This window comes from Tachyglossus aculeatus, chromosome 15 (genome assembly GCF_015852505.1).
Source record: "Tachyglossus aculeatus isolate mTacAcu1 chromosome 15, mTacAcu1.pri, whole genome shotgun sequence".
NCBI classification, from domain to species: Eukaryota; Metazoa; Chordata; class Mammalia; order Monotremata; family Tachyglossidae; genus Tachyglossus; species Tachyglossus aculeatus.
Window position 1 is genome coordinate 7,531,541 of NC_052080.1, and position 14,460 is coordinate 7,546,000.

General features: G+C 47.6%; 1 protein-coding gene across 2 annotated transcripts in view; it reads left to right on the top strand.

Moving 5' to 3' along the window:
* Positions 1–3,523: 3,523 nt before the first annotated feature.
* GPM6B (glycoprotein M6B) overlaps positions 3,524–14,460 on the top strand; it is a 102,860-nt gene continuing 91,923 nt past the window's right edge. Inside the window, exon 1 of one of the 2 annotated variants that reach the window (XM_038757313.1) lies at positions 3,524–3,585. In XM_038757313.1, coding sequence (XP_038613241.1) covers positions 3,582–3,585 — 4 coding nt within the window. In that variant the 5' untranslated portion in view covers positions 3,524–3,581. The remainder of the gene's footprint in view (positions 3,586–14,460) is intronic. The other variant, XM_038757310.1, reaches the window with a different exon arrangement.

Below are 14,460 nucleotides of genomic sequence, written 5' to 3' on the forward strand. Positions count from 1 at the left end.
GCCATTATTATTATTTTGACACCTGTCTACATGTTTTGTTTTATTGTCTGTCCCCCTTCTAGACCGTGAGCCAGTTGTTGGGTAGGGACCGTCTCTATGTGTTGCCAACTTGTACTTCCCAAGCGCTTAGTACAGTGCTCTGCACACAGTAAGCGCTCAATACATACGATTGAATGAATGAATTATTATTATTACTGGAGGAGTCCAGTAACAGTGATTATAATGGTATTTGTTAAGCGCTTACTATGTGTCAAGCACTGTTCTAAGCGCTGGGGGGGTACAAGGTGATCAGGTTGTCCCACTAGGGGCTCGCAGCCTTCATCCCCATTTAACAGCTGAGGTACCTGAGGCCCAGAGAAGTGAAGTGACTTGCTCAAGGTCACCCAGCAGACAAGTTGCGGAGTCAGAATTAGAACCCATGACCGGGCTCTTTCCATGGAGCCTCGCTGCTTCAGGAGGCCACAGTGCTCCCTGGCATTGGCAGGCGAGGCCACTGAAGGGTGCAATAATAATAATAATAATAATAATAATAATAATAATAATAATAATGGCATTTATTAAACACTTACTATGTGCAAAGCAGTGTTCTAAGCGCTGAGGGGGTTACAAGGTGATCAGGTTGTCCCACTAGGGGCTCGCATGCTTCATCCCCATTTAACAGCTGAGGTAACTGAGGCCCAGAGAAGTGAAGTGACTTGCTCAAGGTCACCCAGCAGACAAGTGGCGGAGTCGGAATTAGAACCCATGACCGGGCTCTTCCCATGGAGCCTCGTTGCTTCAGGAGGCCACAGTGCTCCCTGGCATCGGCGGGCGAGGCCACTGAAGGGTGCAATAATAATAATAATAATAATAATAATAATAATGGCATTTATTAAACACTTACTATGTGCAAAGCACTGTTCTAAGCGCTGAGGGGGTTACAAGGTGATCAGGTTGTCCCACTAGGGGCTTGCAGCCTTCATCCCCATTTAACAGCTGAGGTACCTGAGGCCCAGAGAAGTGAAGTGACTTGCTCAAGGTCACCCAGCAGACAAGTGGCGGAGTCGGAATTAGAACCCATGACCGGGCTCTTTCCATGGAGCCTCGCTGCTTCAGGAGGCCACAGTGCAACCCTGGCATCGGCGGGCGAGGCCACCGAAGGGTGTAATAATAACAATAATAATAATAATGGCATTTATTAAACACTTACTATGTGCAAAGCACTGTTCTAAGTGCTGAGGGGGTTACAAGGTGATCAGGTTGTCCCACTAGGGGCTCGCAGCCTTCATCCCCATTTAACAGCTGAGGTACCTGAGGCCCAGAGAAGTGAAGTGACTTGCTCAAGGTCACCCAGCAGACAAGTGGCGGAGTCGGAATTAGAACCCATGACCGGGCTCTTTCCATGGCGCCTCGCTGCTTCAGGAGGCCACAGGGCTCCCTGGCATCGGCGGGCGAGGCCACTGAAGGGTGCAATAATAATAATAATAATAATAATAATAATAATGGCATTTATTAAACACTTACTATGTGCAAAGCACTGTTCTAAGCGCTGAGGGGGTTACAAGGTGATCAGGTTGTCCCACTAGGGGCTCGCAGCCTTCATCCCCGTTTAACAGCTGAAGTAACTGAGGCCCAGAGAAGTGAAGTGACTTGCTCAAGGTCACCCAGCAGACAAGTGGCGGAGTCGGAATTAGAACCCATGACCGGGCTCTTTCCATGGCGCCTCGCTGCTTCAGGAGGCCACAGGGCTCCCTGGCATCGGCGGGCGAGGCCACTGAAGGGTGTAATAATAATAATAATAATAATAATAATAATAATAATAATAATAATAATGATGGCATTTATTAAGCACTTACTATGTGCAAAGCACTGTTGTAAGCGCTGGGAAGGTTACCAGGTGATCAGGTTGTCCTACATGGGGCACACAGTCTTAATCCCCATTTTCTGAGGTAACTGAGGTAACATTTTCTGAGGTAACTGAGGCCCAGAGAAGCGAAGTGAGTGGCCCAAAGTCACCCAGCTGACAATTGGCGGAGCCGAGCGGGATTTGAACCCACGACCTCTGACTCCAAAGCCCGGGCTCTTTCCACGGGGCTCCTAAAGGTTTGTAGAGCAAAGCCGGCCGGGCTGGGGGCACGGGGGCGGGGGGGGGGGGGACACTATACTGAGCGCCCCTCACGCTCTCCACGGGCCTGACGGGCCGCCCTCTCCTCAGCCGCCAGGGGGCGGTGGGGGCGGTGACGTCATCGAGCCCCCACCCCCAACGGGCGAGGCGCGGGGGGCGGTGCGAGCGCTCCAGCCTCCGCGCGCCGGCTCCGGCTTCCCGCCCGCTCCTCGGGCCACCCCCCCACCACAGGCCACGCCCCGCTCTGACCACGCCCCGCTTCAGGCCACGCCCCGACGCCGGCTTCCCGCCCGTGCCGTAGGCCACGCCCCCGTTCCGGGCCACGCCCCGACTCTGTGTCCCCGCCCGCTCCTCTGGCCACGCCCCGTCGCCGGCCGCACCCCATTCCCGGCCACGCCCCCTCAGACAGACCACGCCCCCCGCGCTCCCCACGCCCAAACCTCGGGCCACGCCCCCGTTCCAGGCCACTCCCCCGACTCCGGCTCCCGCCCGCGTGATAGGCCACGCCCCATTGCCACGCCCCCGTTCCAGGCCACGCCCCGACTCCGGGTCCCCACCCTCTACTCTGGCCACGCCCCCATCTCTGGTCACGCCCTGTTTCCGGCCACGCCCCTCTGAACAGACCACGCCCCCTGCTCCGGCCACACCCCAATCTCGGACCACGGCCCCGCACCAGGCCACGCCCCCGAGTCCGGCTCCCGCCCGCGAGTTAGGCCACGCCCCTTCGCAACGCCCCCGTTCTAGGCCACGCCCCGACTCCGCCTCCCCTCCCTCTCCTCTGGCCACGCCCCCATCTCCGGCTACGCCCCGCTTCCGGCCACGCCCCTCTAGATGGACCACGCCCCCCGCTCTACCCCCACCCCACTCTCGGACCGCGCCCCCGCTCCAGGCCACGCCCCTCCCCAGCCCCACCCGCGTGTTAGGCCACGCCCCCTCAGGCCACGCCCCGTCCCAGTCCACGCCCCGACCCTGGGTCCCCGCCCTCTCATCTGGCCACGCCCCGTTTCAGTTCACGCGCCAAGCCACGCCCCTTACGAAAGGACCACGCCCCCTGCGCTGTTCGCGCCCCATTCTCGGGCCACGCCCCAGACAGCGCCTTGGGCCACGCCCCCCTTGGCCACGCCCCGACTCCGGCGCTGGCCACGCCCCCGCCCTGGCCGCGCCCAATCACAGTCCACGCCCCCGTTCCAGACCACGCCCCGACCCACCCGCCCTCCCGCGGCTCAGGCCACGCCCCCTTTCAGGCCACGCCCCCCGCTCTAGCCACGCCCCCTCCCCTGGCCACGGCTCTTACTCCGGCTTCCCGCCCACCCCGGGCGACACGTGCGCCCGCGCCCCTCCGCCCCAGCCGCCGGACGGAGCGGCCCGAGCCCCCCCGGAGCCCCCCCGGAGCCCCCCCGGAGCCCCCCCGAAGCCCGGCCGAGCCCCCCCGAAGCCCACCCGAGCCCAGCCGAAGCCTGTCCCGGCCCCCTGAGCCATGGGTAAGCCCCTCTCCGACCCCCCACCCCTCCTCCTCCCACACCGGCCGTGGGCTTTAATTCTACTCGATTTCTATTAGGAACCCGGGCTGGCCAGTCGCAGGTCCTGGGTTCGAATCCCGCCCCCCTCCCTCATTCATCCCGTCGTCTTCCTGGACCGCTTCTCGCGTGCACAGCGCTGGACTGAGCGCCTGGGAAGGACAAGTCGGCAGCGCAGGGACCCCGGGGGACCCCACGGTTGGGTAGGGACCGTCTCTAGATGTTGCCAACTTGTCCTTCCCAAGCGCTTAGTACAGTGCTCTGCACACAGGAAGCGCTCAATAAATACCATTGATTGATTGTGCACGTCACTTAACTGCTCTTTAGCGCTTAGCACAGTGCTCTGCACACAGTAAGCGCCCAATAAATACCATTGATTGATTGTGCACGTCACTTAACTGCTCTTTAGCGCTTAGAACAGTGTTCTGCACACAGTAAGCGCTCAATAAATACCATTGATTGATTGTGCACGTCACTTAACTGCTCTTTAGCGCTTAGAACAGTGCTCTGCACACAGTAAGCGCTCAATAAAGACGATTGATTGATTGTGCACGTCACTTAACTGCTCTTTAGCGCTTAGAACAGCGCTTGGAGCCCACTAAGCGCCGCTTAGTACAGTGCTCTGCGCACAGTAAGCGCTCAATAAATGCGATTGATTGATTAACAGATGCCGTCGTTACCATTTATTTTGTTAGTAGGTTTGGTTTTGTTGTCTGTCTCCCCCTTCTAGACCGTGGGCCCACTGTTGGGTAGGGACTGTCTCTCTATGTTACCAACTTGGACTTGCCAAGCGCTTAGTCCAGTGCTCTGCACACAGTAAGCGCTCAATAAATGCGATTGATTGATTAACAGATGCCGTCGTTACCATTTATTTTATTAGTAGGTTTGGTTTTGTTGTCTGTCTCCCCCCTTCTAGACCGTGGGCCCACTGTTGGGTAGGGACCGTCTCTATATGTTGCCAACTTGGACTTCCCAAGCGCTTAGTACAGTGCTCTGCAATCAATCAATCGTATTTATTGCTCAATAAGCTCAGTAAGCGCTCAATAAATACGATTGATTGATTCAGCGCTTAGAACAGTGCTTGGAACATAGTAAGCGCTTAACAAATGCCGTCGTTACTATTATTATCTTCTCTAAAGCGCTTAGAACAGTGCTTGGAGCACAGTAAGCGCTTAACAAGTGCCGTCATCATTATTATTATTATTATCTTCTCTTCATTGCTTAGAACAGTGCTTGGAGCACAGTAAGCGCTTAACAAATGCCGTCGTTATTATTATTATTATTATTATTATCTTCTCTTCATTGCTTAGAACAGTGCTTGGAACACAGTAAGCGCTTAAATGCTGTCGTTACTATTATCTTCTCTTCAACGCTTAGAACAGTGCTTGGAGCACAGTAAGCACTTAAATGCCGTCGTTGTTATTATTATTATCATCATCATCAATCGTATTTATTGAGCGCTTACTATGTGCAGAGCACTGTACTAAGCGCTTGGGAAGTACAAATTGGCAACATATAGAGATAGTCCCTACCCAACAGTGGGCTCACAGTCTAAAAGTTATCTTATTATCTATCTTATTATCTATCTATCTATAATCTATTATCTATCTTAGTTATCTATTATCTTCTCTTCAGCACTTAGAACGGTGCTTGGAACACAGTAAGCGCTTAACAAATGCCATCGTTATTATTATTATTATTATTATCTTCTCTTCATTGCTTAGAACAGTGCTTGGAACACAGTAAACACTTAACAAATGCCGTCGTTACTATTATTATTATCTTCTCTTCAGCGCTTAGAACAGTGCTTGGAACATAGTAAGAGCTTAATAATAATAATAATGGCATTTGTTAAGCGCTTACTATGTGCAGAGCACTGTTCTAAGCGCTGGGGGGATACAAGGTGATTAAGTTGTCCCACGTGGGGCTCACAGTCTTAATCCCCATTTTACAGATGAGGTAACTGAGGCTCAGAGAGGTTAAGTGACTTGCCCGAGGTCACACAGTAGACATGTGGTGGAGTTGGGATTCGAACCCGTGACCTCTGACTCCAAAGCCCCGTGTTCTTTCCATTGAGCCATGTTGCTGCTTCTTATTATTATCACCTTCTCTTCATTGTTTAGAACAGTGCTTGGAACACAGTAAGCCCTTACCAAATGCCGTCGTTACTATCATTATTACTTCTCTTCAGCACTTAGAATAGTGCCTGGAACACAGTAAGTGCTTAACAAATGCTGTCGTTATTATTATTATTATTGTTTGAGCCTCAGGTAGCTCATCCGTAAAATGGGGATTAAGACTGAGCCCCACGTGGGGCAACCTGACCACCTTGTATCCCCCACAGCGCTTAGAACAGTGCTTGGCACATAGTAAGTGCTTAAATGCCATCGTTATTATTATTCGTATTATTTTCTGAGCCTCAGTTACCTCATCTGTAAAATGGGGATTAAAACTGTGAGCCTCACGTGGGACAACCTGATTACCCTTTATCCGCCCCCCAGTGCTTAGAACAGTGCTTGGCACATAGTAAACGCTTAAATACGATAATTATCATTATATTATGTGTCAGCAATGTGACTTTTGGACAAATAACTTCACTTCTCTGTGCCTCAGTTCCCGCATCTGTAAAATGATTAAAGTGTAAAATGATTAAAACTTTGAGCCTCATGTGGGACAACCTGATTACCCTTTATTTCCCCCCCCCCCCCCAGTGCTTAGAACAGTGCTTGGCACATAGTAAGCACTTAACAAATACGATAATTATAATTATTATATTATGTGTCAGCTGTGTGACTTTTGGGCAAGTCACTAAACTTAGCTGGGCCTCAGTGACCTCAGCTGTAAAATGGGGATTAAGACTGTGAGCCCCACGTGAGGCAAACTGATTACTTTGTATCCCCCCCCCCCCCTGCAGGGTTTAGAACAGTGCTTGGCCCATAGTAAGTGGTTAACGAGTGCCATTATTATTATTATTATTATTCGCTTTCTCTGGGCCAGTTACCTCACCTGTAAAATGGGATGAAGACTGTGAGTCCCACGTGGGACAGCCTGATTACCTTGTATTTCCCCCCAGCGCTTAGAACAGCACTAGGTACGTAGCGCTTAACAAATACCATTATTATTATTATTATTAATTATTCTCTGTGCCTGTTACCTCATCTCTAAAATGGAGGTTAAGACTGTGAGCCCCACGTGGGACAACCTGATTACCTTGTATCTCCCCCAGCACTTAGAACAGTGCTAGGTACATAGTAAACACTTAAAAAATACCATTATTATTATTATTACTATTATTATTCTCTGTGCTTGTTAACTCATTTGTAAAATGGGGATTAAGAGTGTGAGCCCCACGTGGGACAACCTCATGACCTTGTATCCCCCACAGTGCTTAGAACAGGGGTTCGCACATAAGCGCTTAACAAATACCATCATTATTATCATTATTTATTATTATTCATGTCTAATTACTCGCAGTGATGTCAGTCCCCACCCGCCCTCTAGATTGGGAGCCCGTTGTGGGCAGAGATTGTCTCTACTGCTCTGTTGTACTTTCCTACTGTATTGTTGTACTTTTCCAAGCACTCAATATTCATTCAATCATATTGAGTGCTTTCTGTGTGCAGAGCACTGTACTAAGCTCTTGGGAAGTACAGTTCAGCAACAGAGACAATCTCTGCCCACAGCGGGCTCACAGTCTAGAAGGGGGTGGGGGTGGAGTACAGTGCCCTGCACACAGTAATAGTAATAATAATAATAATGATGGTATTAAGCGCTTACTACGTGCCAAGCTCTGTTCTAATCGCTGGGGTAGATACAAGGTAATCAGGTTGTCCCACGTGGGGCTCACAGTCCTAATCCCCATTTTACACGAGGGAACTGAGGCACAGAGAAGTTAAGTGTCCAATAAGTAATAATAATGGCATTTGTTAAGCGCTGACTGTGTCAAGCCCTGTTGTAATCACTGAGGGAGAGTCAAGATAATGAAGTTGTCCCAGGTGGGGCTCACAGGCTTCATCCCCATTTTACAGATGAGGTAACTGAGACCCAGAGAAGTGACTTGCCCAAAGTCACCCAGCTGCCAAGTGGCAGAGTCAGGATTAGAACCCATGACCTCTGACTACTAAGCCCGGGCTCTTTCCATAAAACCGTGCTGCAATAAGTAAGATTGATTGAATGAATCAAGTCTGCCACTGCCAATTGGGTGGACATGTTCCCCCCCCCCCCCTTAGCCCTCTTAGTGCAGAGCACTGTACTAAGCGCTTAGTACAGTGCTCTGCACACAGTAAGTGCTCAATAAATACAATTGATTGATTGATTAGCCCCCTGAAATGATTAAGATCTGGTGGGGGCTGTTTGAGTAAAAGCAGCATCGTTCGTTGGAAATAATAATAATGGTACTTGTTAAGCATTTACTAGGTGGAAAGCACTTTTCTAAGCACTGGAGTAGATATAATTCATTCAATCGTATTGAACGTGTGTTGTGTACAGAGCACTGTACTAAGTGCTCGGAAAGTACAATATTGCAATAGAGAGTCCCTGCCCACAACCAGCTCACAGGGCAGAGGGTGGGGAGATGGGTATCAATATAAATAAATGGAATTAAAGAATATATACATGTGTGTGTGTGTGTGTGTATAGTACAGTGCTCTGCATACAGTAAGTGCTCAGTAAATACGATTGAATGAATGAATATATAAGTGCTGTGGGGTGGGGAGAAGGGGAGAGTGAGTTAATCAAGTTGGAAATGGTGGCAGGCATCTGGCTAATGCACTCCAGCTGTACAAGGTGAAAATCCAGAACCTGGAAACACGTGAGATTCATTCATTCATTCATTCAGTCGTTTTTATTGAGTGCTTACTGTGTGCAGAGCCCTGTACTAAGCGCTTGGAAAGTACAATACAGCAATAGAGACAGTCCCTGTCCCCAACCAGTTCACAGGGCAGAGGGTGGGGAGATGGGTATCAATACAAATAAACAGGTATCAATATAAGTACATAGAATTAAAGAATATATACATGTGTGTATATATATACAAGTGCTTATATATATATATGTGCTGTGGGGAAAGGAGGGGGAGAAGAGTGAGTTAATCAAGTTGGAAATGGTGGGAGTCATCTGGCTAATGCACTCCAGCTGTACAGGGCGAAAATCCAAAACCTGGAAACTCGTGTGATGCATTCAGTCGTATTAATAATAATAATGATGGTATTTGTTGAGTGCTTACTATGTGCAAAGCACTGTTCTAAGCACTGGGAGGTTACAAGGTAATCAGGCTGTCCCACGGGGTACTCTCAGTTTTAATTCCCATTTTACAGATGAGGTCACTGATGCGCTCAGAAAGTACGATACAGCAATAAAGAGAGACAGTCCCTGCCCCCAACCGGTTCACAGGGCAAAGGGTGAGGGAGACAGGTATCAATACAAATAAACAGGCATCAATATAGATAAATAGAATTAAAAAATGTATACATGTGCGTGTATATAATATATATAAGTGCTGTGGGGTGGGGAGAAGGGGAGAGGGAGTTAATCAAGTTGGAAATGGTGGCAGGCATCTGGCTAATGCATTCCAGCTGTACAGAGTGAAAATCCAGAACCTGGAAACTCGTGAGATGCCCGCCTTGTGAATTAAAGCTGGTGGAGGGTTCATCCTGTTATTTCCTAAAGAGCTGAAAACCGGCCAGTCAGTGGAATATCTTTTAACACATGCCGGGTGTTTAAGGGGGAGAAAAAAACAGCGCTTCATAAATAATGACCTGGCATTCACCGCCCTCCAACAACTGGTTTTGTGTGGAATTTGCTTTCTAACCACAATCGCCACGAAAGCCATTTGGGTCTTTCGCAGGACAATTTTAAAGCACCGCTAACGAACAAATTGAAACGGCAGCAGTTAGAAATCAGAAATCAGGAGCGGTGAAATTGAAGTTCAAGGGAAGAATGGTGGTTGGAAGTGCAGGAACAGTCGTCAATCCCCTGTTCTATACACGTTGGGCTCAAAATAAGAAGAGGAATGCGAATTTGGAGTTGAGGCTCTGAATCTCAAAGGAGCATACTCTTGAAAAAGTAAAAACGATTGGGTAGGAGAAGTAAATGCACTCGGAGACTCCTCAGTAGTAACATGTAAATCCTGCAGGTAGCTTTCTCACTTTGCATACCAATGGTTTAATCTTAACTATATTATGCATTTTTATAACAGATCAGATAGAGACGGATGAAATGGGGTAAGCTATTGTGCTAGCGCAATGAGATATGTTGAAGTTGCGTACAACTGCTGAACAAATAAAGTACCAAATACCTAGAGACATGGACTATTGACATCAATTCTGTAATTGAAAGTCAAGTTAACATCTGGTCCAATTCTGGTTTTAAAAAAAAAACCCTCAAACTCTGAGGCCAATTCTCAGGAGTAAATTCAGAAACTAGAAGAGTTCCCCAAGGAGTCTGTAAAGTTACCTTTAGCATTGTCACAGCGTGAACATCACTGCTTATAGAAATGAACTGTCTATGTTAATTTGCTGTACTAAGCTGATTTTGGCAGTGTCCTTAGAATTAATTTGAGGGAGGAAACAAAAGTTTCTCTGTGCCAGAAAGGAAACAAACTAAATTCCTTTGGTTAATGTTGGTAAATGCATTATAAAACAGTGTATTTATTTTTCCAGATGTGTTTAATTAGTGAAAGTATAAATTGATAAATATTTTGTGTGGATTGGATGCTGAAAGAGTTTGGACCTGAGCTTAATCTTGGTGTTTATTCGTATAACAATACTTATCAAGAACTTGAACTATTACATCTGCAAATACTCTGATGTAACAAGCAACAGTATATTGTTGCCTTCACGTTCATGCTAAAACCTTTAAAATATGATTGTACTTTTTAGTTTTCTTTCCTTTAGTAAAGTGCTTGCTTTGATAATTACAATTTAAAGCCCTCCACCACCTTTCCCCTCCTCCCTCATCTCGCTTTTCTTCTTCTACAACCTAGCCCTCACACTTCACTCCTCTAGTGCTAATCTTCTCACTGTGCCTCGATCTTGCCTGTTTTGCCGTCTGCATCACCCTGACTTACTGATGTAGTAATCAAATCCAGGGGGGCTAGGATGAGTGATTGTATTAACAAAGCAGTTTGGATGGAGAGAAAATGGAGGATTTTAGCGATGTTGTGAAGGTGGGACCAACAGGACTTAGCGATGGATTGAATATGTGGGTGGAATGATAGAGAGGAGTCAGGATAACATCAAGGTTGTGGGCTTGTGAGACTGGAAGGATGGTGGTTCTGTCTACAGTGATGGGAATGTCGGGGAGGACAGGGTTTGAGTGGGAAGATGAGATCTGTTTTGAACATGTTAAGGTTGAGGTGACAGGACAGCCAAGTAGTGATATCTGGAAGGCAAGAGGAAAGGTGAGACCCCAGAGAGGAAGATCAGGGTTGGAGATGGAGATTTGGTTGGTAGTTGAAGCCATGGGAACCGAATGAGTTCTCTGAGGGAGTGGGTGTAGATGGAGAATAAAAGGGGACTCGGAACTGAACTAGTATTTATATGTTTCAGGTCTGCTTATTTTGGGAGCTGAGTTGAACATTTTAATTACAAGTAATTTGGCCTCAGTCATGATAATCAGATGTTTTCCATTCAAAGAGAAAAAGTGGCGGAAGGGTGGTGGAGAACGGTGTATTTATTTCAGTAAAGGCAGTGGCATTTTTAAGAGGTTCCAAGTTCCATTTACTTTACAGTGAGAGACCATCCTTTGCTCTGGCCTCAAAGGGTGGTTCAGGAATGTATTTCCACTTGGCATAGTAAGCACCATTGTGTAGCATCTGAATGAAGATGGGTTTGTGCTTTGGTTTTGGTTATTTGTGATCTGCTCCAGTGCTGTAAAACTGTGCTCTCTTCTTTGAAACAGCTGGAGACAAATCCCAAAAGAAAAGAAGTCTCTCTCCCTTCCTATTTTTTTCTAGAAGGGATTTAAGATCTTTTGTGTTGCACAATATTATAAAATCTGATTAGTACTGCTCATTAAAAGCTTGGTTGGGTGCAGCTCCAGGGTCCGGGAATCTCTGCCAATGTGAAATGTGTTCCTCTTAGTCTGGGAGCATGTGTGATGTGAATTTCCTAATGAAAGGAAGGGTCTGGGTTGTCTTATTTCAAATTCACCCTTGAATCCTAAGGACAAGCATAAGTCAACTTTCCTATCCTGTTCCACCTTAGAAAGACTGAACCAATACCAGAGCCAGGAAATAGATGCGTCAAATGAAGGCTTATAGGTTAGGGTCTCTTCTCTTGCCTTTTTGTTCATTCATTCATTCAATCGTATTTACTTATTCATTCATGCAATCGTATTTATTGAGCGCTTACTGTGTGCAGAGCAATGGACTAAGCGCTTGGAAAGTACAAATTGGCAACATATAGAGATGGTCCCTACCCAACAACGGGCTCACAGTCTAATCAGTCAGTCTATCGTATACAGTACCTGAAATATAGTAAGCTCTTAATACCGTTAAAAAAAAACAAAACACAAAACAACAACAACCCATGGCCCCCTCCAAACCCACAGGCCCTAGGACCAGTTCCACCCAGGGTTCATTTCTCTGCAGAGACACACCTGGAAGCTACTTGCTAATCCTGGTTCCCGCCTCTGGCTCTTCCCAACCACAAACCCATTATGTGGTCAGAGGAGAGGAAGGGGTTAGTCCATGGCGGCCTCAGGCTCTGACACTTTACACCACACTCTGGCTTACCTGACCACACCAAGGACTTCTAGGAAAGCGGTCAATGCGCTGCCTGGCACATCAGTGCTTAACAAATACCATAATTATTTATTATTAGGAAAGAGCACCCCATTGCCATTCTGTTTCCCTTACTCATCTCCCAGAGGGGTTCATTATTCCTTTTTTAAGGGTATCGGTTCATTCATTCAGTCTTATTTAATGAGGATGGTATTTGTCAAGCGCTTAGTATGTGTCAAGCACCGTTCTAAGCACTGAGTGCTTACTGTGTGCAAAGCACTGATAAGCGCTTACTATGTGCCAGGCATTGTTCCAAGCCCTGGAGGTCATCCAAGCTCATAATAATGATAGTAATAATTGTGGTACTTAAGTGCTTACTAATAATAATAACGATGGTATTTGTTAAGCGCTTACTATGTGCAAAGCACTGTTATAAGCACTGGGGAGGATACAGGGTGATCAGGTTGTCCCATGTGGGGCTCACAGTCTTCATCCCCATTTTCCAGATGAGGTCACTGAGGCCCAGAGAAGTTAAGTGACCTGCCCAGAGTCACACAGTTGACAAGCGGCGGAGCCGGGATTTGAACCCACATTCCTCTGACTCCCAAGTCCGGGCTCTTTCCGCTGAGACACGGTATTTGCCAAGCACTCTTCTGAGTGCTGGGGTAGATCCCAGCTCGTTGTAATAATTGTGGTATTGTCAAGTGCTCACTGTCTGCCAAGCACTCTTCTAAGCGCTGGCGTGGATCCCAGGTTGGCCACAGTAAGTGCTCAATAAATATATGTATATATATTTATACAGATTTATTACTCTATTTATTTTACTTGTACATATTTACTATTCTATTTATTGTGTTAATGATGTGCATCTAGCTTTATTTCTATTTATTCTGATGACTTGACACCTGTCCACATGTTTTGTCTGTCTCCCCCTTCTAGACTGTGAGCCTGTTGTTGGGTAGGGACCATCTCTGTGTTGCCAACTTGTACTTCCCAAACGCTTAGTACAGTGCTCTGCACACAGTAAGCGCTCAATAAATACTATTGAATGAATGAATGAATAAATATGATTAAATAATAATAATAATGGCATTTATTAAGCACTTACTATGTGCAAAGCACTGTTCTAAGCGCTGAGAAGGTTGCAAGGTGATCAGGTTGTCCCATGGGGGGGGCTCACAGGCTTAATCCCCATTTTACAGATGAGGGAACTGAGGCCCAGAGAAGTGAAGTGACTTGCCCAACATCACACAGCTGACTGTTAGCGGAGCCAGGACTTGAACCCATGACCTCTGACTCCAAAGCCCGTGCTCTTTCCACTGAGCCACGCTGCTTCTCTAAATTAAATGAACGATTAAATGAACGAACGATCCAAGCACATCAGGTTGGACAAAACCCATATCCCCTGTGGGGCGCTCAGTCTTCATCCCCATTTTACAGATGAGGGAAGAGAGGCACCCAGAAGTGAAGTGACTTGCCCATGGTCACACCGCAGTTGCGTTAATTGGGTTCACCAGCGTGATTACCATTCACACCTTGATTGTGGTTGTTATTATTGAGAGAAGCAGCGTGGCTCAGTGGAAAGAGCCCGGGCTTGGGAGTCAGAAGCCATGGGTTTGAATCCTGGCTCTGCTACTTGTCAGCTGTGTGACCTTGGGCAAGCCACGTAACCTCTCTGTGCTTCAGTTACCTCATCTGTGACCAAGACTGTGAGCCCCACGTGGGACAACCTGATCACTTTGTATCCCCCCGGCGCTTAGAACAGTGCTCCGCACATAGTAAGTGCTTAACGAATACCATCATTATTATTGTGGCATTTCTCAAGCATGGTGTCAGGCACTGTTCTAAGCGCTGGGGTAGATGCGGGGTCATCAGGTCGGACGCAATCTCCATCCCACGTATGGCTTACAGCTAAGAAGGAGGGGGAATAGGTACTGAATTACCATTTTACAGCCGAGGAAACTGAGGCCCAGAGAAATGACCTGCCCAAAGTCTTACAGCGACCAATTGCAGAAGACGGGACTAGAGCCCAGGTCCGGGCTTTTCTTTCCTTTATTTTTTTAAAATTATTTGTTTAGCACTGACTATGTGCCAAGCACTGTTCTAAGCACTGGGGC